At 37.5% G+C, this 25,258-nt stretch overlaps 2 protein-coding genes across 4 annotated transcripts in view; both read right to left on the minus strand.

The window, feature by feature from the left end:
• tjp3 (tight junction protein 3) overlaps positions 1-3,987 on the minus strand; it is a 31,266-nt gene extending 27,279 nt beyond the window's left edge. The window contains exon 1 of the mRNA NM_001328340.1: positions 3,807-3,987. The gene's annotated coding sequence lies outside the window, so the exon portion shown is untranslated. The remainder of the gene's footprint in view (positions 1-3,806) is intronic.
• A 3,364-nt stretch (positions 3,988-7,351) lies between these two features.
• Positions 7,352-25,258, minus strand: part of sbno2b (strawberry notch homolog 2b) — an 89,051-nt gene continuing 71,144 nt past the window's right edge. For all 3 annotated transcript variants that reach the window (NM_001423267.1, XM_009296338.4, XM_009296339.5), the window contains 23 exons: positions 24,454-24,544; positions 24,236-24,379; positions 21,918-22,035; positions 21,728-21,833; positions 20,638-20,791; positions 19,363-19,539; positions 17,073-17,170; positions 16,627-16,709; positions 16,359-16,541; positions 16,127-16,248; positions 13,733-13,864; positions 13,512-13,647; positions 13,139-13,251; positions 12,961-13,032; positions 12,776-12,884; positions 12,617-12,688; positions 12,394-12,537; positions 12,214-12,308; positions 11,742-11,834; positions 11,408-11,539; positions 11,154-11,230; positions 10,884-11,074; positions 7,352-10,555 (listed from right to left, as the gene is read on the minus strand). In NM_001423267.1, coding sequence (NP_001410196.1) covers positions 9,738-10,555; positions 10,884-11,074; positions 11,154-11,230; positions 11,408-11,539; positions 11,742-11,834; positions 12,214-12,308; positions 12,394-12,537; positions 12,617-12,688; positions 12,776-12,884; positions 12,961-13,032; positions 13,139-13,251; positions 13,512-13,647; positions 13,733-13,864; positions 16,127-16,248; positions 16,359-16,541; positions 16,627-16,709; positions 17,073-17,170; positions 19,363-19,539; positions 20,638-20,791; positions 21,728-21,833; positions 21,918-22,035; positions 24,236-24,379; positions 24,454-24,544 — 3,460 coding nt within the window. In that variant the 3' untranslated portion in view covers positions 7,352-9,737. The remainder of the gene's footprint in view (positions 10,556-10,883; positions 11,075-11,153; positions 11,231-11,407; positions 11,540-11,741; positions 11,835-12,213; positions 12,309-12,393; positions 12,538-12,616; positions 12,689-12,775; positions 12,885-12,960; positions 13,033-13,138; positions 13,252-13,511; positions 13,648-13,732; positions 13,865-16,126; positions 16,249-16,358; positions 16,542-16,626; positions 16,710-17,072; positions 17,171-19,362; positions 19,540-20,637; positions 20,792-21,727; positions 21,834-21,917; positions 22,036-24,235; positions 24,380-24,453; positions 24,545-25,258) is intronic.

Below are 25,258 nucleotides of genomic sequence, written 5' to 3' on the forward strand. Positions count from 1 at the left end.
AGACTGAAAAAATAAGCCCTATAGCTTCGTCTCATAACAGTCTCTAACATACACGAGCTGCTAAAGGGAGCTGACCTGCACTACACTTCAGTTATGCTGATAATCATTAAGCCGGTGTGTTAATGTTTAATATTCACACTGACCCAGTGAAGGTTTCTGCAGAGATTGAGGAAGGGGAACAGAAAGATTACCACACGTAAAAAAAGAAAAAAAAAAAAAAAGAAACTTCAGCTTGTGAATTGACAGCAGTGAAATAAATCTGGTGTAGAATCAAATGTCAGCAGGAAAACTGCTAGTAAACATTACAAAGAAATTGCAATTGAAACATATTCCAATAATCTACATCTAGTTATTTTATTATCATTTATAGTTTATCAATATTAGAAATTAATAATTATTTTACATTCTAAAATCTGCGGTTTGATTAAGCTGTGATATTTGTAGATACATTATCTTTTACTTGGAAAAAAAAAAAAAATATATATATATATTAACCATTTATGGGGCAAATAACGACTGACATTGATCATAAAAGCTTGGAAGTCATGTAATAACCTCCAGAAACTGTATTTTTTGTTGTTTTATTTACATAATTTATTTCGGTAACCAAAATATTGTGAGTATTCTCTGTTTAATATAAAAACACTGTCCATACTAATATTATATTTCATATAAATATGCTTATGAAACAAGATATCGTTATATTTACACTATTTATTTAATTTGCATTGACTTAAAAAAGGTCAAATGTTCTGATCTTTTGAGTGACTTTTGACCTTGAGACACACAATTGTGCAAAAAGTGGCCAAAAATCCTCCCTATTACATCATTTCCTGTTTAATGTTCTAACTATCCTCCCCTGAAAAAAGAGAGGCATCTCATAATAATTCAAAAATGAATGTAGAATATAGAGCAGGGGTGGGCAAACTCGGTCTTGGAGGGCCGGTGTCCTGCATAGTTTAGCTCCATCTCCAATCAAACACACCTAAACATGCCAATCAGTGTCTTCAAGATCACTAGAAATCTATATGCAGGTGTGTTTGATTAGAGTTGGAGCTAAACTGTGAAGGACACCGGCCTTCCAGGATCGAGTTTGCCCACCCCTGATATAGAGGGTTGTATTCATAAACTTCATTCTGAATGCATTTTTATATAAATGAATTACTTCTGGGTGGCACGGTGGCACAGTGGGTAGCACTGTCGTCTCACAGCAAGAAGGTCTCTGGTTTGATCCTTGGCTGGGTTAGTTGGGATTTCTGTGTGGAGTTTGCATGTTCTCCCCGTGTTTGCATTGGTTTCCTCCGGGTGCTCCGGTTTCCCCCACAGGTGCAAGGACATGCGGTACAGGTGAATTAGGTAGGCTAAATTGTCCGAAGTGCATGTGTGTGAATAGGAGTGTATGGATGTTTCCCAGTGATGGGTTGAAGTTGGAAGGGCATCTGCTGTGTAAAACATATGCTGGATAAGTTAGTGGTTCATTCCGCTGTGGCGACCCCAGATTAATAAAGAGACTAAGTTAAAAAGAAAATGAATGAATGCATTATCTCTTTATAAATTAATAGCTCTAAATCAAAATTTTCCAGAGTGGCAGCGAATGGTAACAAAACAATACATGTGTTCATGGTAAAAAAAACAACAACAACAACAACAACAACAAAACATGAGGGTGAAATTTTAAGTTTTTTCAGCTAGCAATGATAAAAAGAAAGTGAAAATGAAAAGCCACGTATAAAAGCCAAAGGCCAGACTATCACAACAACCCAGATCACCCCAACAACCACATAGTGAGCTGTTAAAATCCATTCTGAAGCCCTATTCAGCAAACACAATGTTTCACTACTGCAGCATTTCCTTCATAAAACACTTGAGCTTCATAACAAAAATAAAACCAGGAGGTGACAAATCTAAGCTAGCTTTTCCCAAAAACCCAAGAGTAGCGAGTTTACAGGAATCATCACACACCCAACACTCTTGACAGGAAATGGAGGAGGGATGATGAACACACATCAGATGCTGTTGTGTTAAGGTGTTCCCCCTCATTCAGTCTATATAAACGCTTTCCCAATAGGGGTTTCTGGTGGTCCTGCCCACTTCTTCAAAACTGTTTACACTCGTTGCTCTGCTTCATGACAGACAACATTAAGAAACAAAGCTACACACCCAGCTAACAGGGAAAGTTCTGGCTAACATGACAAAGTTTCCCTCTGTGTTATGAATGAACATTCTTCAATACATAGAAAGTTCACTCTCGTCTTTGATAAGGTTCACAAAGCAATAACAGTACATACTTTTTTTTCCACCAGTGTTTAAATTAAAAGGATCTTTCAAACAAAAGTGAAAGTTTACTCACACTCAAGTGGTTTTAAACCTTTAAGTTTCTTTCTTCTGTGGGACACCAATGAATATATTTTAATAAAAAGCTGAAATCCTGTAATCGTTGACTTTCAGAAGGAAAAACAACAGTAACTCAATCGGTATACAGGTTTCTAACATTTTTCTAAATAGTTACTTTTTGTGTTTAACAGAAGAAAGAAACTTAACAAGGTTTAAAATTACTTGACAGTGAGTAAATTATTAGAAATGACCATTTTCATTTTGGGGCAAACTATACTAACAAGGGATATGAAATATAAAACATTTAAGCTTAGAATGTTCTGATAACTTAATTTCATTAAATAAGTGTAAATGCTTTGTTAGGCCGTATATCGACAAAGTCATACTGGTTTGAAATACTTTGCCACAATGACATTTCAAGGATTGAATAAAGTCATATTTATGCTAACCATGCTAAATAGCCCTTTCAAAACTAGTCTATTATTAACTCACAGATTGAGACTGCCATAGATAAAGAGAAATGTGTATATAAGGGAAAGCAGATTGTCGAAACCACAGTGAAACCACAAAGCATGTATTGACTCCAACGAGTTGCGGAACCTGTAGAGCCAGGTGAGTCTTGGTTTCTGCAGTACTGTTTAAAAAATTGGTGTCGTTCTCGCGACTCGGTTCTTTCGAACAAAGATAAAAAAGATCCGAGGCTGTAACTGCAAAAAGCACTATTAGATTTAATCTTACTTTTTAAGTTTATCAATATTATCAATTCACCTAACAGTTGCTTTATAATCTAATTAAGATTATATTAAATTAAAAATTTTATTTCGGCGTGTTAATAATGACTCAAGATTAAGTTTTCGTACGAATCATTCAGAAATGTTTTGTGAATCACCTCAACAGATTCGACTCAAAAGAAAGATTCGAACAAATCGGACGTTGCCATCTTATGATGACGACATTCACAGTTGACATTCATTTTCATATATTAGATTAATAAGATCTATCGACGTTCACATGTAACTATCAGAAGGCGATTAAAAATTACAAGTTTTTTCGCAACTTTCACAAAACAAATAAAGATTCGGAATTGAAAAACGGTTAATCATATGTTTGGTTCTCAAATGAATGAGACGAATCAAAGTGCATCAACATAATTCACATGTAAACTGTCAAGAAGTTTAAATTTCCTAAACGCAAACTACGTTACACTTCCTAAAAGAAACAAAGTAAGTTGTACTAAAAGCTAGAAAAAAACTCAAACTGTGATTTTAAAACAAATAAACAAAAACTCTCAAAATCTTAAATGAAAAACTTAAGCAGATGTAAAAGTAACACGATCTTAAACTTCACAATTCAGAGTCGTGTATGACCATAAGCAAGTCAACAGTTGGCAGCAAAAACGTGAAATGCGACCCAGGCCAACACAATCAATCGATAAACAAACACAGCGCAGGAAAGAAAAACACTTCACTCACCTTATTACGCACCACTTTAAAAAAACAACCCTAAAATATACAGTTAGCTCCGTATCGCAGGCCTTACTGGGCCTGGCACCTGCAGATTTCTAAAAAAGCTTTCGTTATATTGCCCTGCATTACTACAGCACCTGACCATGTACCTGTAAGCAGGGGGAGGAGTTTAAGACAGGTCGGGCAGTTTCGTCATCAAGCTAGTTTCTATACACACAACAGAGACATGTTGGGGAAAAAAACAAGACTCAAAAAAAAAGTAGAGGCATGTTGGTCTTATTTCCATTCGATGATAAACGTGAGACTTGAAACAGAGATAAACGTGAGACTTGAAATAATAAAAAAGTACAAGAATGATAAAATAGCTGATTTGATGTTTGTTTTATTCTATGAATGTTTTAGATTTTTTTAGTTTGTAATATGACTGAAAATGCTTAAAGGTGTCTCTAAAAAAAGTTTTGTTTCCTTAGGCTTGTACGATAGCGCCCTCATTGGAGAAAGCGCGGGATTAGCCTGCGGTCACACAAGTCTGACTCAAGTTGTTGAATAAATTCTTTACTAAACAACACGATTAAAAAAGGTAAGATTCTTTCAAAAAAGTATTACGCATGTAAAAGCCACAACATTTAGTGCATTTAGGAAAGCTAATGAATTTCGTCTGTGATGAATCTGTCTAATTTAAAATCAGATCTCAGATTAAAACCTTAGTCTTTGCCACATCTACTTATAACATAGTATGTTTGGTAGTTTTATTTATTATAGTTTCATGATGTCATTTAGTAGGCCTATACCCTTACAAAAAATACTGTACTACGATATATCTATCTTGTCGTTGTACCATGGTAAAATCCATGGTACCATTGTGATGGCTGTATGTTTTTCTTTTGCATACTTTAAAGGATCTTAAGGGTAACCACTAGGTGGCCTCAGTAGACTACTAAAGGGAAAGCAATATCTAATCAAACTTGTTTACCATTAAACGGATAGTTCAGCCAAAATTACAATTTACTGAACATTTGCTCACCCTCAAGCGGTTGCAAACATAATGAGTTTCTTTCTCCTGTTTATACAAAAGAAGATACTCTGAAGAATTTTGGAAAGCGGTAGCCATTGACATCCATGGTAGGAAAAACAAAAGTACTATGGAAGTCAATGGTTACCGGTTTTCAACATTATTTAGATATGTTCTCTTGTATTATTATGCAACAACAATAATAATCAGTTAAAACGTTTTTCCTTCAAGTTAATTATGTCAGCAGTGAACAAAATTATTTGTTGGGGCGAATTACTTTTTTAAGTAACAAGTCACGCATTACCTAAAAAATGAAGCAACAATATTCCAGTCCCTTTTAAATGTAATGCTAGTTGTTTTTAAGATTAATTAAATAGCTTTTAAAAAATAAGTTGCTGAATTAAAAATGAACATAGTCACGTTGAATCACGCACCGGATGAGAAAATGCACTTAAATGCTTACATTTCAGTGGTGGAAGTATTCCCATTATTCTGAACACATAGAACCAATAAAGGGGAACACGTTGCTTTAAACTAGTATTAATCTGTACATAGGGTATGTATATCTCTGGGGTCTGGAAGTTATCAGAAGATAAAATTATCCTAAATTCATAAATTTTCCTTAGGCTTAGTCCCTTCATTAATCTGGGGTTGCCACAGCGGAACGAACCGCCAACTTATCCAGCATATGTTTTACTCAGCGGATGCCCTTCCAGCCGCATCCCAGTACAACATCCATAAGCACTCATCCAGACACAAACACTACGACCAATTTAGTTTATTCAATTCACCTATACTGCATGTCTTTGGACTGTGGGGAAAACGGAGCACCCAGACGAAACCCACGCCAACACAGAGAGAACATGCAAACTCCACACAGAAATGCCAACTGACCCAGTTGGTACTCGAACCAGCGATCTTCTTGCTGTGAGGCGACAGTGCTACCCACTGAGCCACCATGTCGCTCTATCCTAAATTATTCATTGCTTCTGGGGCAGCAGTCTCAGGAGAGATCCCCAGACTTCCCTCTCCCCAGACACTTCCTCCGGATGGATCATGAGACATAGTCCCTCCAGCGTGTCCTGGGTCTTCCCTGAGGCCTCCTCCCGATGGGACATGCCTGGAACACCTCCATAGTTATAGGCGTACTAGAGGCATTTGAAACAGATGACCGAGCCACCTTAGCTGATTTCTCTCAATGTGGAGGAGCAGCGGCTCTACTCCGAGCTCCTCTCGGGTAACAGAGCTCCTCACCCTATCTATAAGGGTGCGCACTGTGAATGAAACTCATTTCGGCCGCTTGTATCCAAGATCTTGTACTTTCGGTCATAACCCAGAGCTGATGACCATTGGTGAGAGTAGGAATGTAGATTGACCTGTAAATTGAGAGCCTTTTTCATTCTGGTTCAGCTCTTTCTTTACCACCACGGACAAGTACAGACCGCATTACTGTTGCTGCTGCACCAATTCACCAGTCAATCTTGAGCTCCATCCTTCACTCACTTGTGAACAAAACCCCAAGATAAACTCCACCTGGGGTAAGAACTTTCCTCCAACCTGGAGATGGCAGGCCACCTTTTTCCTTATTATTATGCTAAATTAAATATATATATATATATATATATAATTTAGCATAATAATAAGGAAAAAGGTGACCTGCCATTTCCAGGTTGGAGGAAAGTTCCTATGTATATATATATATATATATATATATATATATATATATATATATATATATATATATATATTAATATATATATATATATACATATACATACAACAGTTCAGTCTGGTTCTCAAATCTGATTGGCTGATAGTCGTGCGATATTCTGCAATATCAGAACTCCTGCAGCCTCTTTATCCTTTGTGTATTACTCCGCCCACATACAGCCAACAAAAATCAGACACTACAGATCTAAAGTTTAAAAGATGCACGCTCAACTGTTTAACTGTCAGCTTATGATTTGAATCCAATGTGGAAGAAAGTAGTTCCACATACAAAAGGGTCTTTGAAACTCTCCGTGTTTGATTTTGTTTTTATATGCACAATTATGCCGTAAACTCGGACTGCGACCTCGTGCCATCGCACGCCTCCCACCAGTGCTGATATACAGCCATATCAGACTGCTACTCGTGTGATATTGCTCATATATATATATATATATATATATATATATATATATATATATATATATATATATATATATATATATATATTTTTTTTTTTTTTTTTAACATTTTTTTTATGTTTTTAAAATGTAAATTAAGGTTGTACAGTGTGTTGTTAATAGCAGAGCTCTTCCATTAAAATAAAAATAAAGTTCTGAAAGAAAACAAGTTCAGCAAAGGTAAGGGAAAGTAAAATTACTCAAAAGTAACATAACACATTACTTACCTTAAAAGTGATTAAGTAACGCAACTAGTTTCTTTTTGGGGAGTAACTCAATATTGTAACGCATTACTTTCAAAAGTAACTTTTCCCAACACTGTTCGCAAACATCTAAACACAACAAAAAATCATCAAAAGCACAACACAAAATCAGGAATCTGAACATTTTATTTTTTTGTTAACAACAAACTGTAATAAGTTCCTTTCTTTAGATATGTGTAGAAAACAATTTCTTTAAGAAACAGTCGAAAGGCACAGTTTGCTTTTGCAATATTTACAACAGGATCTTAATCATAAATAAGCCTATAGAAAAGCATAACAAAAGCATAACCAATAAGAACACGGGAATAAAACGTTTGGAGATACATACACTCAGTAGCACGTTTTCTTTCCATAGCAATAAATTACATAAAAGCCATACTGATATAAAAGCCAAGCCAATGAATAGATGTTTACATTCCCAAAAAGAGCCTTGAGCGAACAAACGTAGCAGAACTGGATCACACACCAGACAGAAACACAGTTATGCACATTTTAGTGCAAATCACACACAGAGCAAGACGAATGCATTTCTAGTTAGTAACAGAGGTTAACTTCGACTTTGCCCAATTTAAATGGCCTCATTGTATAGTGCTTAAAATGCAAGTCTTTTCTATGAGAGGCACTGAGATACCTGGAACACACAACTATTAGATTCTCTAAAATAACCAAACGCTTGAATTTCATTCAACACAATGGGAACTACACACACTGAGTGTGGAGGAAAAAACTACTGATATCACGCAAATGTTTTCAAGTGCAAATGTGTCAAAGATTTTCCCTTGATGAACAGAATGAAAGAAGTCTGTGCAGACGATAAGCAACGATGGATAAATAAATAATATTTGATCTGTGTCACTGACAGGATTTTACATAGAAGAACCTTCCTTTAACGCATACGTTAAACATGGCATACATCTGATTTAAAATGATATATATATTTGTATTCATAATAAACAAACATTTTGAATTGTTCATAAATTTCATCCTGAGATAGGGAGTGGTTTTGACACCTTAAAGCATGAATATTTGACTTTCAGTTCTGGATATTGCAGTGGACATCTTTAGGATTGTATAATTGCATAAGGAATAGGAAAAAAACAACTAAATATTCAACGACTCAGTGCAGCAGAAAGATAACAGCGATATCATTTCGTCAAATTTAGTTTTGTTTGGAACTGTTAAAATGATTACTGCATCAATAACATAAAACAGAAACAAATAATAAACATGTCCCTTTAAAATTAAATACAAATAATCAAGTAATTCGTATACACGTTAGACGGATTTAAAATACAATATATATATTATTATTATTTTTAACCTATTAAATAAAGGGCTTGAATTCAACTAGATCAAAATGTATTGCCCTTTCTTGACTGTACCCTGGATGCATTTCACATTGTATCGAATGCTCTATTCGAATGTTTTAGTTTTACACATTGGATTCCAAAGGAAAAAAAAAAAATCGAGGATGAAGTCAGCTAATAGATGTTACCGCTTTGTCTTTTTACATTGCGAGAGGGGGCACAGCAGGATTAGACAGTTCTGTTTCAGAACAAAAGAGAGACAGCTGCACAGGTAAGTGATCTGTAGGTAGTTAAGCTCTCCTACTAGCACAATTGTTTCAAGGCCTGATAAATAAAGGCAATAAATACATTAAAAACATCTGCACGTGAACAATGTGAGTATGTCTACATTCCACTTTTATATTCCGAAGGCACATTTCGACAGTAGCCTGTTCTCTTGCTCCTCAGGAAAAGTGTTTTGTCTAATAGAAGTTTGTCATGGAAATGTAAAGCTGATGATTGTCTGAGTTTAAACTCATCACCGAAATGCACGTTGTAGTATGTCTAGCATATCTGAAGTCAAATTTAGGAATATGTGTGAATCTGTGACCTAAAAACCTTTGGTATAGAAAGTAAGACACTCGAGGCTTCATTTGGGATTCCTCAGGACGTCCAATTGGCAGAATCCTTTAAAGAACCTTTAGGCACACTACACAATGAAGAAAGCCAGGAATGTTCTCTGAGGAACCTACAAATATGTCCTGTCTGACTCTAAAACAGTTTCTCCAGTGAACTCATTATAAAAGAAAGTCTTTGAGGCATTTAAAATACACATTGAATATCTCAGAGGCACCTTTAAAGATGTGCCAGGTTCTCCAAAGGGTTCCTCCAGCGAGGAACAAAAGTGTTACCTCAAGCGTCTTATAATTCCTACACACTCAATCTTAAGGAGCTTACGCACAATATACTGTCTGATGGATTGATATAACTTAAATGATCTTTGGTAAATTAATACTATTTAAAGCGATGGTGTATAAAACTGATGATGCTAAAACTGAGAGCTTCTGTCAGGGTGTATGGAGACAAAACTTTGTAGGGATTGAACTTCCTCCACCTTGTGAAGCCAGTGGTGGAGCAGGACGCCGGCAAGTGGTCCGACTATGGCCCTGAGTGTGTGCATTTACAGGAGAGTCTTGACTTGAGGTGTCTCATTCTGGTTGTTGGTACTGAATGACGGATTGGCGTACTTCTGGTCCACCTCGCAGCATGCTGTTCAACACCTCCCGTGCATTTATATTGGCTTCAGAGCGGCTGTGTCCGTTGGGTAATGAGAGCATCTGCTGGTCTGTAGGGGGGAGAGAGACTTGCGATAATAAGGAAGACGATGAGGATGGGGTGATTGAGGGAGTGAAGTGGGACAAGGAGGAAGAGAAGGAACTTGACACAACCATGGGTACAGATGAAGATGCATCTGAGGAGGGAGATGCAGGGACAGTCTGGGTAGGTGTTGTTGTTATGAATGAGTTAAAAGGCAGCAATATGTCTAACAGGTCATTGTGTTGCACTGAGGTGCTTCCCTCTACGGGCTGGCTCTCCTGCCGCGGTTGCTCTTGAATAAATTCTTCAAAGTTAAAGTTATCCACTAAAGGTTCGGTTGGCCTGGAGAAGTTGTCTACATCCAGAGCAGCTTGGGAGGAGGAGGGTGAAGAATTGCGAATCGTCAGGTCCAGGATTTCTTCCAAAGGGTTTGGTACAGAAGGGAACGAGGGGAAGGAGATGTACGGAGTTGTCAGGCTGGTAGCTGCTAAAGACTGGTTGAACAAATTCGAGAAAAGCTCTTGATGCTGTTGCTGCGCCATGAGCCTCTGATGCTCCTCAGCCTGACGCTGCTCCAACGCTTGCTGCTCCAGCGCTTGCTGCTCCAGCGCTTTCTGCTCCTTCTCTCTACGTCGCTGCTTCACCTCAGAGTCCATTCTCAACAACTCCTGACGCACTTTTGTTATGCAGGTCTCTGGGATTTTTATACCTAAGTAAAACAGGGAACATCGATTAGGAGATGCTGAATTCCTTTGCACAGTTTCTGGTAAAAGAACCTATAACCTTTTAGTTGTCTGTAAAGAGGATAATATTCCACTAGTCAGGAAGACCTAAAGTCAAGTCAACATGTTGGCGCGAATAGCCTTGTGGACAGTGCTCCAACAAATAGTGCCACTGCACTTTGGGAGTCGTGACTTTGACTCCTGGGTTGTGGACTTTTGTCTAATTCCAGCTTTGCTTCTTGTCTAAATATAGTCCTGTCCTTATAAAGGTAAAAACTGCAAAAACAAAACTGTAATATCAACTGGTTTACTCACCAACTTGTTTGTTACTGTCTTTGGTCTTTAGACGGACAATCTGGAGGATACTTGAGCTGGTGATATCAGCAACAATATCAGACACACGTTTCCACACACGAAGCAGAGCGCCACATAACATGTGGTACTGACGCAATCGAGTGCCCATTGTACACTCCTGACCATCGTCTATCCTCTTGCACCTCCCATACCTGCAGGAAACATTTATCCGTTTGGTAAACATTCAGTTTGGCTAGTACCAAGACAGAAGCCTGGTTTTCTTTTACTTACTGGTTAGCATGGCTGCATTTTCTTAACGAGAAATTGAACTGGTTTTCCCAGCTGTCCTGTACATCCGCTGGAGTGACCTGAAGCAAGTGTAGAAAACATCAGCATCTTAGACCCATAATGTTCACTAGATGGCAGCAGAGGCATTTTTACTACTACTACTACTACAACATCAAGGAGGGTTACTAGCATAAGAGAGTCCTCTCATTTTATTTGGAGAATGTTACATTAGGTTACGTTGATGAGCTTGAACACACCTTCCGGTATTTTTGTTGGAGTTTATCAATGCTTTCTGGTTGGAGTTGCTTGCCAATGTTTGGTTTGTAGAGGATCATGTTGCGTTCCTTGCCCTGCACGGCTAGCAGCACACATGGGTGGTTACTTCTCAACTGTAAAGACAGGCACCAACATGTTCATCACCAGAGTCAACATCAGACAAATATGAAAGAACTCTAATGACACATGAACCCTGCTTCACCCCTGAACAGGAAGGTTCTTCCAAGGAAGCATCTTTCCCTTATTAGTAAAAGGAAACTACATGCAAATTTTGAAAAGATGAGATAATTCTTTCCCTTTCATCCAAATACTCACTCTATAGGACATGTAGAAGCCTTCATCAGGTTTGGTGAGGGTTTCAAACTTTTCGAGAGCCTCTGACCAAGGCATGCCTCTATCAACACTTATCTGTGCAACAAAACAAAGGTAAAGTTTATCAAACTGTCCACAATGATTGGACAAGTGCCCAACATGTTCAGGCTGTGAGTGGATCCAAAATCTAAGCAAAAGAGAAAGTTCTTGAAGTGCCGTTTACTGTCGGTCAAAAAACTACTTGACTGGTAAACCGGCTGGGAAACCAGTTCTTATTGCGTAAGCCGTCAAAATAAGCTTTCCGCTTGTGGAAGGGATTATTATCGTGTTTGCAGCATGCATAACACATGAAACTCCAGTGCCTTGGGCATGTTTACTGTGCTCATTAAAAAGCTATTTTGTGTGAAACTCTACATGAAAATATCACCGCAGCTTGGTAAGTTTTTAACTTTCACACGTTTCAAAAAAGACGAACCTTATACAGGACAACTTGACCATCTTGAGGGTTTCCCGCTGTCAGAAACTTTTCCTGCGTCTCTTCATAGATCTGATCATTACCTGGAGCCAGATCTAAAAGAAAGCAGATACTTGGCTGTCACGTAAAACTATTGATCCAAGTTAAAAGTACCACACCACCAGAAGAAGCTCTGCTTACCCAGTATTCCCAGATCATAATTGCCCACTTTTTTGTCCATTTCAATCAAGTAGTCGAAATTGTCCGTGAAGTACTGGAAGAGGGAGTTCTGTTTGTGCACCTCAAGACCCAGTATCCGGTTGAGGAACTTGGTGATATTGCAGTCTGACACAAAGAGGAATCACAAAGTCAGAGAGAAGATGTGGATGCGAGCACTTAGCAAAAAATGTAACAGAAGGCTCACCTTTTTCAATGTTGATGCCCAAGCGGGACTGACTGCACAGCATGCCTACATCCATCATACCATACTTCATATCTAAGGAGTCATCAAAAGCTTTGGTGAGATTAAGGTTCTAGCTAATGCACATCTTAAGAGAGTAATGGACAAACAGAGCCCTTTTACCTCTGAAAAACATGGCTTCTCCACCAGGATAGTCCTTTGGAGGAGGTACCTTGCTTTCAGTTTGACCAAGGATGGTTTTGGTGATCTTATCAAGAGCTTTGGTACCGTACTGTGAGGAACAGCCAAAACAATGTGTTAGTCAATGACATGTGTTTTACTCTGTGTTATGTGAAACAGTTACTTACTTTATTTTCAAAGTTGTATTTGCTCAGGTCTCTAGACTCTGTGGCTCTCCTGTCACCATGAGTCAAAGCTCCCTATTAAAATGCAAATGAAAAGTCAGCACCAAAGAACTTGTTTGAATATGTATATTTGCAAAATAAATGAAATGGTTAAGAGCTAATCAGCAGTTCAGGGACGCACCAGGCTCTCCAGCCTCTTCGCCACGATAGATGCAAAACGTCGCTCGCCTGCCAATTCGGAGATAAGGAAGATGTACTCTGGTGCATTGACTTGGTTGGAACGATGTGTGCGCCCTGAGGAACAGAGTGAGTTAGTATTTGTGGTATGATGACACTCATTATAGTAAGAGAGCTTTGATGGCAAGGTTAGAGGTTGTGCCTGATTGATGCAGGTGGAATTATTGTTGCTACATTGGACTGGGGGTGTAGACAGGGGGTGTAGACACTTTTAACAGCATCAAAGCATTGCAGTCTAATCTAAAGACTGTCCTACTTAGAGTAGTCAAAATAACTGGTGCATGGCCACAAATTTTATAGGTATGCATGCTACTCACCAAACTGCTGGATGGCTCTGTCTGCACTCCAAGGCAACTCCAGGGTCATGTGAACCCTTCGGCACTGGTTCTTAACTCTTCTGTCAGCCTGAAGTGAAATCCCTGAACTGGCTGCTTCAGATATGATAGCTACCAACTGAAACGAGTAGGGCAAATTGTGTTTCTAGATACACCAATGAAATCAGAACCTAAAAGCTTCAGATTCCTTCATTGAGTCTCACCTTCTCGCCATTCATGAACCGATCTTTCTCTTTGATGTTGATTTGGTCGATGGTGTGGCCTTGCTCAGCACGGGACTCATATTGGACACTGCCATCAGGTCGACGTACCACTCGGCCTTTCCGTCCTGTCATCTGGGCACATAAACAATGCATCTTTAGTGCTTGTTTATTTATTTTTTCAAGAACTAACTACCCTCGGAGGGTTACAACACTGGAAAAACTCGATCTAGTCAAGAGTTACAATCTTATCTGTGGCCAAAAAATCTTATTTATCTTGTTTTAAGAATTCAATGTAGCTGTGTTTGCATCCACCTATTTTTATGTGCATTTTGGATATGCACATAAAAAACGGTTGAAGGAAAAGCCAAGATGCGCATAAGTTTTGAAAATTTGCATAAAAAACGTATGCACATAACTGAGTAGGATAAACTTTTTATTTAATAAAGAAAGATGCGCATAAACTACGCTTGAAACACTTTTACCCAACTAAAGTTCTCTTTTTGACTTGTGGGTCACACATCTTTTATGCAATATTGAGCAGACATTTTATTCGCATCTTTGGATGGAAGCATAGCTTGTGATGCGAGATCAGATTGTATTTGAATGTTATGATTATTTTAAGATTAATTATATTTTTTTCAACTTTTTCCTCATTAAAGCTTAAAGTTAAGTATTTTGCTGGCAAATTAAGCTTGATTCCAATCAGAAATATAATTTAGGACCAGCCTTGTATTTTTAAGACTTTATCTAAGCTGCAATAACTTGAGTTTCCCCATTAAAAAAGTTAGTTGTTGTTCAAAAAAGTCGTCTTATTTTTTGTTGTGATAAGCTTTAGTATTTTGAAAAACAACAAGTAGTAATTTTGTCTTAATTTAAATAAATAATGTAAATAATACTTTATTAGGTACACCTGTCCAACTGCTTGTTAAAGCAAATTTCAAATCACCCAATCACATGGCAGCAACTCAATGCATTTAGGCATGTAGACATGGTCAAGATGATCTGCTGCAGTTCAAACTGAGCATCAGAATGGGGAACAAAGGTGATTTAAGTGACTTTGAACGTGGCATGGTTGTTGGTGCCACACAGACTGGAGTATTTCTGAACCTGCTGATATACTGGAACTTTCATGCACAACCATCTGTAGGGTTTACAGACAATGATGAAAAAGAAAGAAAATATCCAGTGAGCGGCAGTTCTGTGGGGGTGCAAATGCCTAGAGGAGAATGGCCAGAGTGGTTTCAGCTGATAGAAAGGCAACAGTAACTCAAATAACCACTCGTTACAACAGAGGTATGCAGAACAGCATTTCTGAATGCATAACACGTCGAGCCTTGAGGCAGATGGGCTACAGCAGCAGAAGACCACACCGGGTGCCACTATTGTCAGCTAAGAACAGGAAACTGAGGCTAAAGTTTGTACAGGATCACCAAAATTGGACAATAGAAGATTGGAAAAACATTGTTTGTTCTGATGATTCCCGAGTTCTGCTCGATATTTGTATGGTAGGGTCAGAATTTGGCATCAACAACATGAAAGCATGGATCCATCCTGCCTTGTATCAACAGTTCAGGCTGGTGGTGTAATGGTGTGGGGGATATTTTTTGGCACACTTTGGGCCCCTTAGTACCAATTGAGCATCGTGGCAATGCCACAACCCACATGAGTATTTTGTTGACCATGTCCATCACTTTATGTCCACACATGTCCACACTTATTAGTAGCCAACCATCTTCTGATGACTACTTCCAGCAGGATTATGCGCCATGTCATAATGAGCTAATTATCTCAGGCTGATTTCTTGAACATGACAATGAATTTACTGTACTCAGCTGGACTCTACAGTCACCAGATCTCAATCCAACAGAGCACCTTTGGGATGTGGTGGAATGGGAGATTATAATCATCATGGATGTGCAGCCGACAAATTTCCTGCAACTGCGGGATGTTATCATGTCAATATGGATCAAAAGATATATTTCCAGTATCTTGTTGAATCTATGTCACAAAGGATTAAAGCAGTTCTGAAGGCAAAAGGTGGTCCTGGCTCTAGTATGGTGTACCTAATAAAGTGGCTGGTGAGTGTAAGTTGGATAAGTTTAAATTTAAATGCTTTGGCTCATTTTAGGAGAATACAATAACAATTCTTAAATTAGGAGGACTTTTCCTTTTTTAGTAACTGTAGTTTTAAGAACTTTTTACAAAAAATAAATAAATAAATAAATAAAAACAGTTTAAAAAGATTTACTTTTCTAGTTTTAAAATAATTAGATAAAATACCTTGCATTTGAGTAAGTGTTATAATAGGTATTTTAGGATTTTTTGTACTAAAGCCTAGGTAAATTGTATGGTAACTGGTCTTTTTTTGCAGTGAATGAATGCATAAATACTGACCTCTGATACTTTTTCTGGCCCTCCAAATTTGTCAATGAGCTCATCCAATGTGTTGAGAGGTAGTTCTTTCCCCAGCTCGGCGATCTTGTTGAGAAGCCCTTGTTTCATGTCCTCTAACCGTGCTAAGGATGTATGAGATGAAAACTGATTGCATAAACTGACATCAAAGGTGCTGTAACCTACTTAAGATCTTCAGGCTAAATGGAGATAATATACAAAACAGTCAGCATACCCTTTTGATAGCTGGTTTGATCAACGAAGATGACATCATCGTTATTGTCCTGAATTGAGTCAGGTGAAGAGTTGGAGTCGCTGTCCATTACGTCTGACTCAGTGCTGCTGTCATCACTGATGTTGATCACTGCTATGTCGGTGCCTTGTCGCGGTTGCTTTGATTGCCTGGCCCGTGGCTTACCTGCAATCGATTGTCCAATCAATCGATTAAAGGCTTAAAGATGGACAATTCATAATCGATGAATCAACAGTGTGACTCTACTCACGTTTCCTCTTATTCCCCGCTCCTTTTTCTCTCATCTGCTTCTCTGACGGAAAGTGTTTGAAGACCAGAGACTGAAAAACACCCCTGAGGAGCACACAAACACACATTGTGTTAAGCCAGAAAATGCCACTTCTGAAAAAAGTGCTTCTGTGCCTGATGGGCTCAAGGAAGTGGTTCTTATCAGCAAACACTTACTCACAGGTTTCAGAATGATACATGGATTGCAAGGTGACCACAGCAACACAAATATTGAGAAACCTTTCTATCATTGTGAAACTTTGGAAAGGAGTAGTCATAAGGTGGCTGGATATTTAAAGAGTGTCAGATCACCCAGACATTTGAATTCCGTCCTCATTTATTCACTCCCCCATGGTTCTTTATCTTCTGAACACAATTCAAGATGTTTTTAAGATAATCTGAGAGATTTGATGCCCAAATTTCACTTACTCAGCAGCAGACACAAATCGATCCAAGTGTCCATCGTTTTCGTCGAGGACTTCTCTGGTTCGAGCCTCACCTGTTGACTGAAGCCCTATTACGACACACTAGAGAGAAGAAAAACAAGTGTAAAATGTCTACAGCAGCAAACAATCTGTCATTAGAGACACTTAAGAGGCTATCCACACAGAGCACATCTTTTTGTCAGAATATGCGATTTGCAGCATGCTGGGATTTTTTTTTTAACTCCTCCAGCCTGTTGCAGTTGTCAGACATACAAGCTGCTTTAAACAGAAGCGTAACATGATTGTGCCACCTTTGAGTTTGTCTGATGGGTCACCTGATGTTGATGTGTGACACAGCTTAATATTGCATCTTAAAGGGCCACGAAACTCCCCTGTCTTCGCAGGGTGTTTTCACACCTCTAGTTAAAAAAGTCAGGAGAGTGGGTGAGTCCAGGTTTGATTAGGTGGAAGTGTCGAGTGGCGAAGGAGGGAAGGGTTTGCATAAAAAGGGGAGTTTCAGGACATGAGCGTGCTATTATTCTGTCACAAAATGTGGAGAAAATCATACCCGGCAAAAATCCTACAAGACGGTAATAGTTTGATTAGGGTGTTTACATGTTTACATTTGGAGAGCAGCATTTACAGCGGATCTATCAGTCTATAATATTGTAGTGATATTAACGTACTGCAAACTTAGTAGATGAATCATTTTGACTAAGGTATGTCTTTAAAAACTGAAAGAGTACTGCTGACAATACTCAGGGTGATTTCACACCTGGGAATTGATTCAGTTGTTCCGAAACAGGGATTCAAATTGTTACGTTGTTGCTCTTTGCTCTTGGTGCGGTTTGCTTTCACACGGCAAAGTTTGTAAACGGACCAAAAGAGCTAAAATAAGTCACGTGTGAGTAAACTCTCCTCACATTGGTCAGAGTTTCACGGTTTATTTTGCAGAGTCTCGCTCAGCTGTCGGTGGGTGGTTTTTGACAAGGTGCACAAGACGTGTCTAAAGAGCGAGGAGGGATGTGGTGAGGAGGGGTGAGAATTGTGCCCGACGTATTTAAGGACTGGGAGGGAGACGCCCGATTTCTGGGAGATTATCATTTGTTGGCGGGCATCCGGGAGTCTGTGCATTTGTGGGAGACTCCAGAAACTTCTGGGAGACTGGTATGTCTGTTGAATGACCTCCCACCCTACTTATAATTTTCTCTTCACTATTACATATACATAATACACTGTGATATAACCGGGCTCTGATCATATCGCTTTCTCACTACAATCGATCTGCTCCATAGCTCATTTCAATCGATATGTGACCACCTCATTTAGGCGATCTCGGATCGATTGATTTGGCGCGGATCCGTAGGTGGATTCACATATGCCAAACAAACTGCACTAACGAGACAGGTTCCGAAACAAAAGTCTAGGTGTGAAAGCACCTTTACTAACTTTGGCTCTGCACTGATCACACACTTACAAAATCTGTAGAGACCAGACAATTAACATGAACTGGAGCCACATCTTTTTTTAAAAGGAGACGAGTGGCAAATCCGGATTACACCATTTCCAGATGCAAAAAGCTCTTGTGTAAAAAAAGTTCCTTACAAATATATTGTTGTCGCGTGTTAGCAAATCACTGTAATCCACAAATGTGGGTTCACAAACGAGCGGTGCCCTAATCACGAGAAAATGGAAACAAAACCTTCATTGCGGGACATTTATAAACGCAACACTGACGACCCATGTCTCCGAACAATTCTTCTTCTTCCACTTGTTTGAATTGCGGTTGGCAACACAATGTGACTTCTCTCTGCCGTCTGAAAACTGTAACAGGTAGAAACTTCTAGTCTTCGAAGCTATAATGCATATTAATGAAGTTGCACCTCATTTACAATAGAGCTTGCTGATTGGTTGGACCCAAGTCTTTCTGATGAATTAATTATGAAACCTCAAAGACGTCATTTTGTACCCGCCGCTACAGACATCCAGTCTCCATGGTGTAATTTACACAAGAATGTCATCGCCATGACGGAGCTTTAAAATTTATCTTAATATATTGTGTCCTAATAGTGTTTTTAGCAACTTGGGACACATATATGACTGTAAACATCTCAAAAAATGTGTTTTGGTGTTTCGTGACCCTTTAGGTGCAGCGCTTACGGCAAAAGCGTAACGGTCATGCAAGTCCATCAAACACATTTAAAAAGGAAAACAATTAAAAAAAAGTATCACGGCGAGATAGAAAAAAACATTTAGTGTGAATAACCCCTAAAAAGCTCCTAAATATGACTTACCTTCCCTGCCTCCAACTCCTTTTTGGCCAGTTCCACCAGGCAGCGCACCTTGGCGGCGATGCAGAGGTATTTAAAGAAACGTTGGTGGGACGACCAAAACTGACCCCACAGTGACTTTCTGGAGCTCATGCAGAGTTCATCGGCGGCCTGCATGAACACCCGCAAAGCTTCCGCCCACTGCAGAGGAGATAAGTGTCAGCCACAAATTTGTACACTTTCTGAATTTACAGATACAGTTAACCAAAAACATGTCAGTCTGGTCATTCTTTACTCGCCCACACACTCTATATTTACATGTACACCAAAAATATGATTATTTCCAGTAAGCGTATAAAGTAGGTGTGCTACTGGCTGATGTTTAATCTTTGCATAACATTTCCATTCACATTTTCACTTATTGAAAGGATAATCGAAGTGATAAACATTGCAATACTGGTTGTGTTTTTTGCTCTCTCTGCTCTCTGCAGATGTGGAGCAGAGATTGCACAGCAAACGGTGTTGATTGTGGGCCAACACTGCTTGGTTTAGAGTAGTATTAATGTGATCAAACTGGAGTTTGATTGTGTGCCACATAGATTAATGCGATTATCATTACTATTATGAGCTTAACTGAATTACATTGATTGAAGAATTATGTTTACACGTGCCAACATTTAATCGCGATATGGTCAGTATGCCATTATAATCTACATAAGAAGATGTGTGTGTATGTAGGGATTGGTTCAAACCAATATACAATATCAATGTAACTAAAGTAAATGGGAAATAGGCATTTAAATGTGCTTTTAAAGTATTGTTAAAGGGGTTCTCACTACTATTGCACTCTATTTAATGTCTTCTAATGCCATATAACAGCATTCTGTGAGGAACAGACATTGACATGAGCAGACATGTCATTTTGGATGAACTTTCCAGTCTATTTATATATAAATATTCATCCAAAAATGTACTTTTATTCAATTTGAATGAATTTTTTTGCTGTTTTGATGCTTGACAATGAGTCCCTGTACATAATCTTTACGTAAAACAACTTTTTTTTGTAGGGATTGCACCTTTGTGACGTGTCTTGTGCTTAATATAATACTGGAATTTTTAATGAACAGTCAAATAGCTTGGGTTAGTTAGTGTTTTTGTACTTTTGTTCATTAAGAATGCCCTAAATTGAAAATAAATGTGTGCGTTAAGCCTTAAAAAAGTCCACTGATCAACGGGACTTGCCAGTTACTTTATGAACATAAGATAGCTTAGATTGCAGAAATTCTTCTCATAACTCACAAGTTTAGCAGCTTTGTTGTACACAAGCTTGAAATCGTTATCCAAGCTGATCTCTTCGATGCGGAACGAGACTCCTGAGAAGCTGAGCTGGCGAGCGATGTACATCCCGCTGACCTTCATATCCATGGCCACGATCTCCATTGCCCCGACACCCCTGCCAATTGATATCATTATTACTATTTAATTTATTGTACAATGAGGTACAACATGACATGTTGTGCCAGAGTTATGCCAATTTCCATCTGCAGTCCCTGGATGTTGTTACAAAATTAACAATATTCAATTACAAATGATACAATACACACATATAATAATATTACATAATCGTCAATAAAATTAGAACCAAATCAACGATTGCCAAACTTTAAGTGTACACTTTAAGTTTCCAGCAAACAGTTTTGTGTTTAATAGACATCTAATAAACATCTAAATGTAGACAGCTTGGTTAAAGCAAGGCTAAACTTGGGCTGTCAGTGAAAATCTAATAGACATCTAAGAATAGCCCAAAACTAGACTGGTGGTCAAATAGACAGATTAGACAGACTTTATATGTGCAGTCATTCATTTCTGTTTATTTGAGAACTAGTCTAGTTCTGGCCTGTTCTTAAACGTCTATTAGATTTTCAATGACAGCTTAAATTTAGCCTTGTTTTAGCCAAGATGACTGTGTTTAGACGTCTATCAGACAACTATTAGACATCTTTAAAAAACAAAAATTGCTCGCTGGGTTTTCTGCAGCTCGAATGAAAAAAAACTGATTGTCCAAAAACTAAATGAAATAATTTGTCTAGTATTTTCCTTACAGAAAGTCACATGGTTTAAGAGGAGAAATGTAAACATTTAACAGACATTAATAAAAATAAAGTTATCAGATGTCAAAAATGTATACATTTTAATACTATTACAGTGACAAAAAACACTTGGCTTTTTTAGCTAACAGCTTGTTTTATAAATAATATATAATAATTTTAGCATAGTTACGTTTGAATGGGCCGATATGATAAGCTTAATAAGGCTGAATCCTCAATTCAATCAAAATTCATCAAATCATATTCATATTGGCAGTTTAAGTTGATCGTTCTCCACAAACCTCTTCTCAATGGTGTGGAGAAAGTCGTCGAAGGTCCGGAAAGGAGTTCCTTCTCCCCAAATCCCCAGACGGCTCATGTAGATCATGTTCTTTGGCTCCGAGGCACCTGATGAGCACAGGGTCTTTTATTTAGCATTGGTTTTTTGCTGTAGTGATGGGGATTTTTAAAGTGAATGTGGTAGAGACGCACCTGTGGCACTGGCATACACCACTCTGGCCAATGGCAACTTGTTCTGGAGATCCAGCACGGCTTTGCCCATCTTTGTGGACGTTGCGTTTTTGGCTTTGTGGCATTCATCAAATATAATCTAATAGTTGCCCGTAGTCAAGGGTTAAATCAGTTTTGTTGTTCACAATCATAATTATGCTTTCGAAAGATTTTAAAAAATGTTCTAGAAACAGAGCCCTAAAGAAGTATTAAGAATTTAATAGTTTTCTGATTAATTTATATTCTTTAATGTGGTATACTGTTCAGAAATAAAATACAAAGCATTTTCCCAATTAAATCTTTAATAAATCTTTATATTATAATAATAATAATAAATAATAGTAATAATTCCTTACATTTACATGGCGCATTTCTAGACACTCAAAGCGCTTTAACATGGGGAGGATCTCCTCATCCACCACCAGTGTGCAGCATCCACCTGCATGATGTGACGGCAGCCATATTGCGACAGACTGCACACCAGCTGATTGGTGGAGCAGAGACAGAGTGATGAAGCCAATTATGATATGGGAATGGTTAGAAGTTCATGATGGGGCTAAACCCCATTTAAAGACCACAGGGAGCCAGAACCTCAGTTTAACGTCTCATCCAAAAAAAGGGAGCTCACTGAGCAGTATAAAGTCCTCATCAATATACTGGGGCATTAGGACCCACACAGACTGCTTATTGAGTGCTCCCAGCTGGTCTCACTAACACCACTTCCAGCAGCAACCTAGCTTTCCCATGTTGTCTCCCATCCAGATACTGACCAGGTTGCATTTTTTAAAGTTTTTTTTAGTTTCAGTGGGCGACCATGTGAGAGTTGCAGAGAGCTAGCTGCCGGCATACTACATACTTATGTAGTACTTATACTATAATATTTTAGTGAGCCAAAGAATAATGGACTGAGTAGTAAGGAAAATGATATTCCAAAGCTGGTTTCAAAAAACTATCGAAGATTCTGTAAAATGTAATAAAATATTTGAATAATTAAATAAACTATTTATGTTTACACTTTAATGTGGTTCTAAAAACATTTACTATTCAGAAGTAAAATACAAAGTTTTTACCAAATAAATCTGTAATAAATGTTTATATTATGCTACAATATTTTAGTGTGACAAAGAATAATGTACTAAATTATAGCAAGCAAGGCAAGGCATTGTTTTGTAAATTCTGTAAAATGTAATAAAATATTTATAATAATTACGTAAAATATTCATGTTCATATATACCCTTTAATATATACACTTGTATATATGTTCTTATAGACAGCATTTAATATGAAATAAAATCAAAGTAATTAATATTTTCTAGATAAAAAAGTTTTGCTTTTATATCTATATATGCTATATATATAAACTAAATTTTAATTAAAAAAATATATTTATAATGTTAAAACTATGTATTATGTATGTATGTATGTATATATATATATATATACACACACACACACACACACACACACACACACACACACACACACACACACATATACATATATGTATGTATAAAAATATATGTATATATATATATATATTTTAAACTTTATCAGAGATTTCATAAAGTGTAATAAAATTGTTGAATAATTATGCATAACATTACTGTTTTTTACACATACTTAATATTTACCTAATATATTAAATATAATAATAAAATATTTAATTACTTTCCTGATGAAATCTCTCTCTCTCTATTATACATTTAAAGTCAGAATTATTAGTCTCCGTTTTGAATTTTTCCTTTTTAAATATTTCCCAAATTATGTTTAACAGAGCAAGGAAATTTTTACAGTATGTCTGATAATATTTTTTCTTCTTGAGAAAGTCTTATTTGTTTTATTTTGACTACAATAAAAGCAGTTTTTAGTTTTTTTAAAAACATTTTAAGGTCAAAAATATTAGCACCTTCAAGCTATATATTTTTTTCGATAGACTACAGAACAAACCATCGTTATACAATAACTTGCATAATTCCCCTAACCTGCTTAGTTAACCTAATTAACCTAGTTAAGCCTTTAAATGTCACTGTAAGCTGTATAGAAGTGTCTTAAAAAATATCTAGTCAAATATTATTGTCTGTCATCATGGCAAAGATAAAATAAATCAGTTATTAGAAATGAGCCATTAAAACTATTATGTTTAGAAATGTGGTGAAAAAATCTCTCCGTTAAACAGAAATTGGTAAAAAATAAACAGGGGGCATTTTTTGACATGGAAAAATAAAAATTGTAAAATAAAAAACAATAATATATATATATTTAATAATATATACACTAATTTCCCCACAATGAAGGATACAACTCCATCAAACTCAGGCTCGCACCAGTCTAGGATCTGCTTGAGTCGTGTTCGGTGTTGTCCGCCCGCCTGACTCTCCCCAATCAGTGCTGAGTAGGTCACAAACAGGACCCCTTCTGAGGTAGCTGTGTCTCCATACTTAATCTGCATATAAACAGCCAAAAGTGAGGAAACCCTAGCAACATGACCTGCATATTGAGCCGCACAGTAATACTGACCTTATTCAAGGCGTGCACTCGTATACTGACTGCACCGATGTCTTGGAGATCTCTCTCTGCGTCATACTTCAGGTCATTGGAGACGCTGAACCTGCAGGACAGATCAGCAATTAATAAAAATTAGATGAGCATGTTGACTTGCACAGCTCACAAATAACCATTTGTACCGGTTTATTAAGAAATGGAAATGTAAGCAAAATGTGCTCGCTGTAGTTAAATCAAAACTTAATAATTTGGGTATTTCATTTGTCAGTTGTCAATAAATTACAAAAAAAACAACAACAACTAAACAACAATATTCCTACTGAACATGTCACTTACAGCTCATTTATTATTCTCTATATTCAGTATTTTGGCTGTAGCTACATTAATGCTTTAAAAAGATTTGTACAGCTTTTACAAGAAATCGCTTTTGCTCACCTAGAAAAAACAGTAAATACAGTAACAGTGCATTTTAACACTGACTACATTTACAAGGACATCAGTAATTGAATTACTTGTCTTAATCCTTTTGTCGTTCCTTTCATGATCCCATTTCACACGTTATAGCACATAATTAGATTAACCTCCGGAGTTTCATGTAATTTCGTTTGTTTCATTTTTGATTTGTAAACTTTAACTGCAGTTTGGCACTTTCACACTTTCATTCAGGAATATTTCATGCATGCCCCCGTGACAAATGAGATATTGGATGTGAGTTTGAATTGATGGAAGAGTCTTGTTTTAATGGAATTTGATACCGCACACTGTATGGGAAAAAGAAACTCTGTATTTCACGATGCAAGTGTCTGTGGTCCTTCACTGC

Source organism: Danio rerio, chromosome 22 (assembly GCF_049306965.1).
Source record: "Danio rerio strain Tuebingen ecotype United States chromosome 22, GRCz12tu, whole genome shotgun sequence".
In the NCBI taxonomy this organism is placed as follows: Eukaryota; Metazoa; Chordata; class Actinopteri; order Cypriniformes; family Danionidae; genus Danio; species Danio rerio.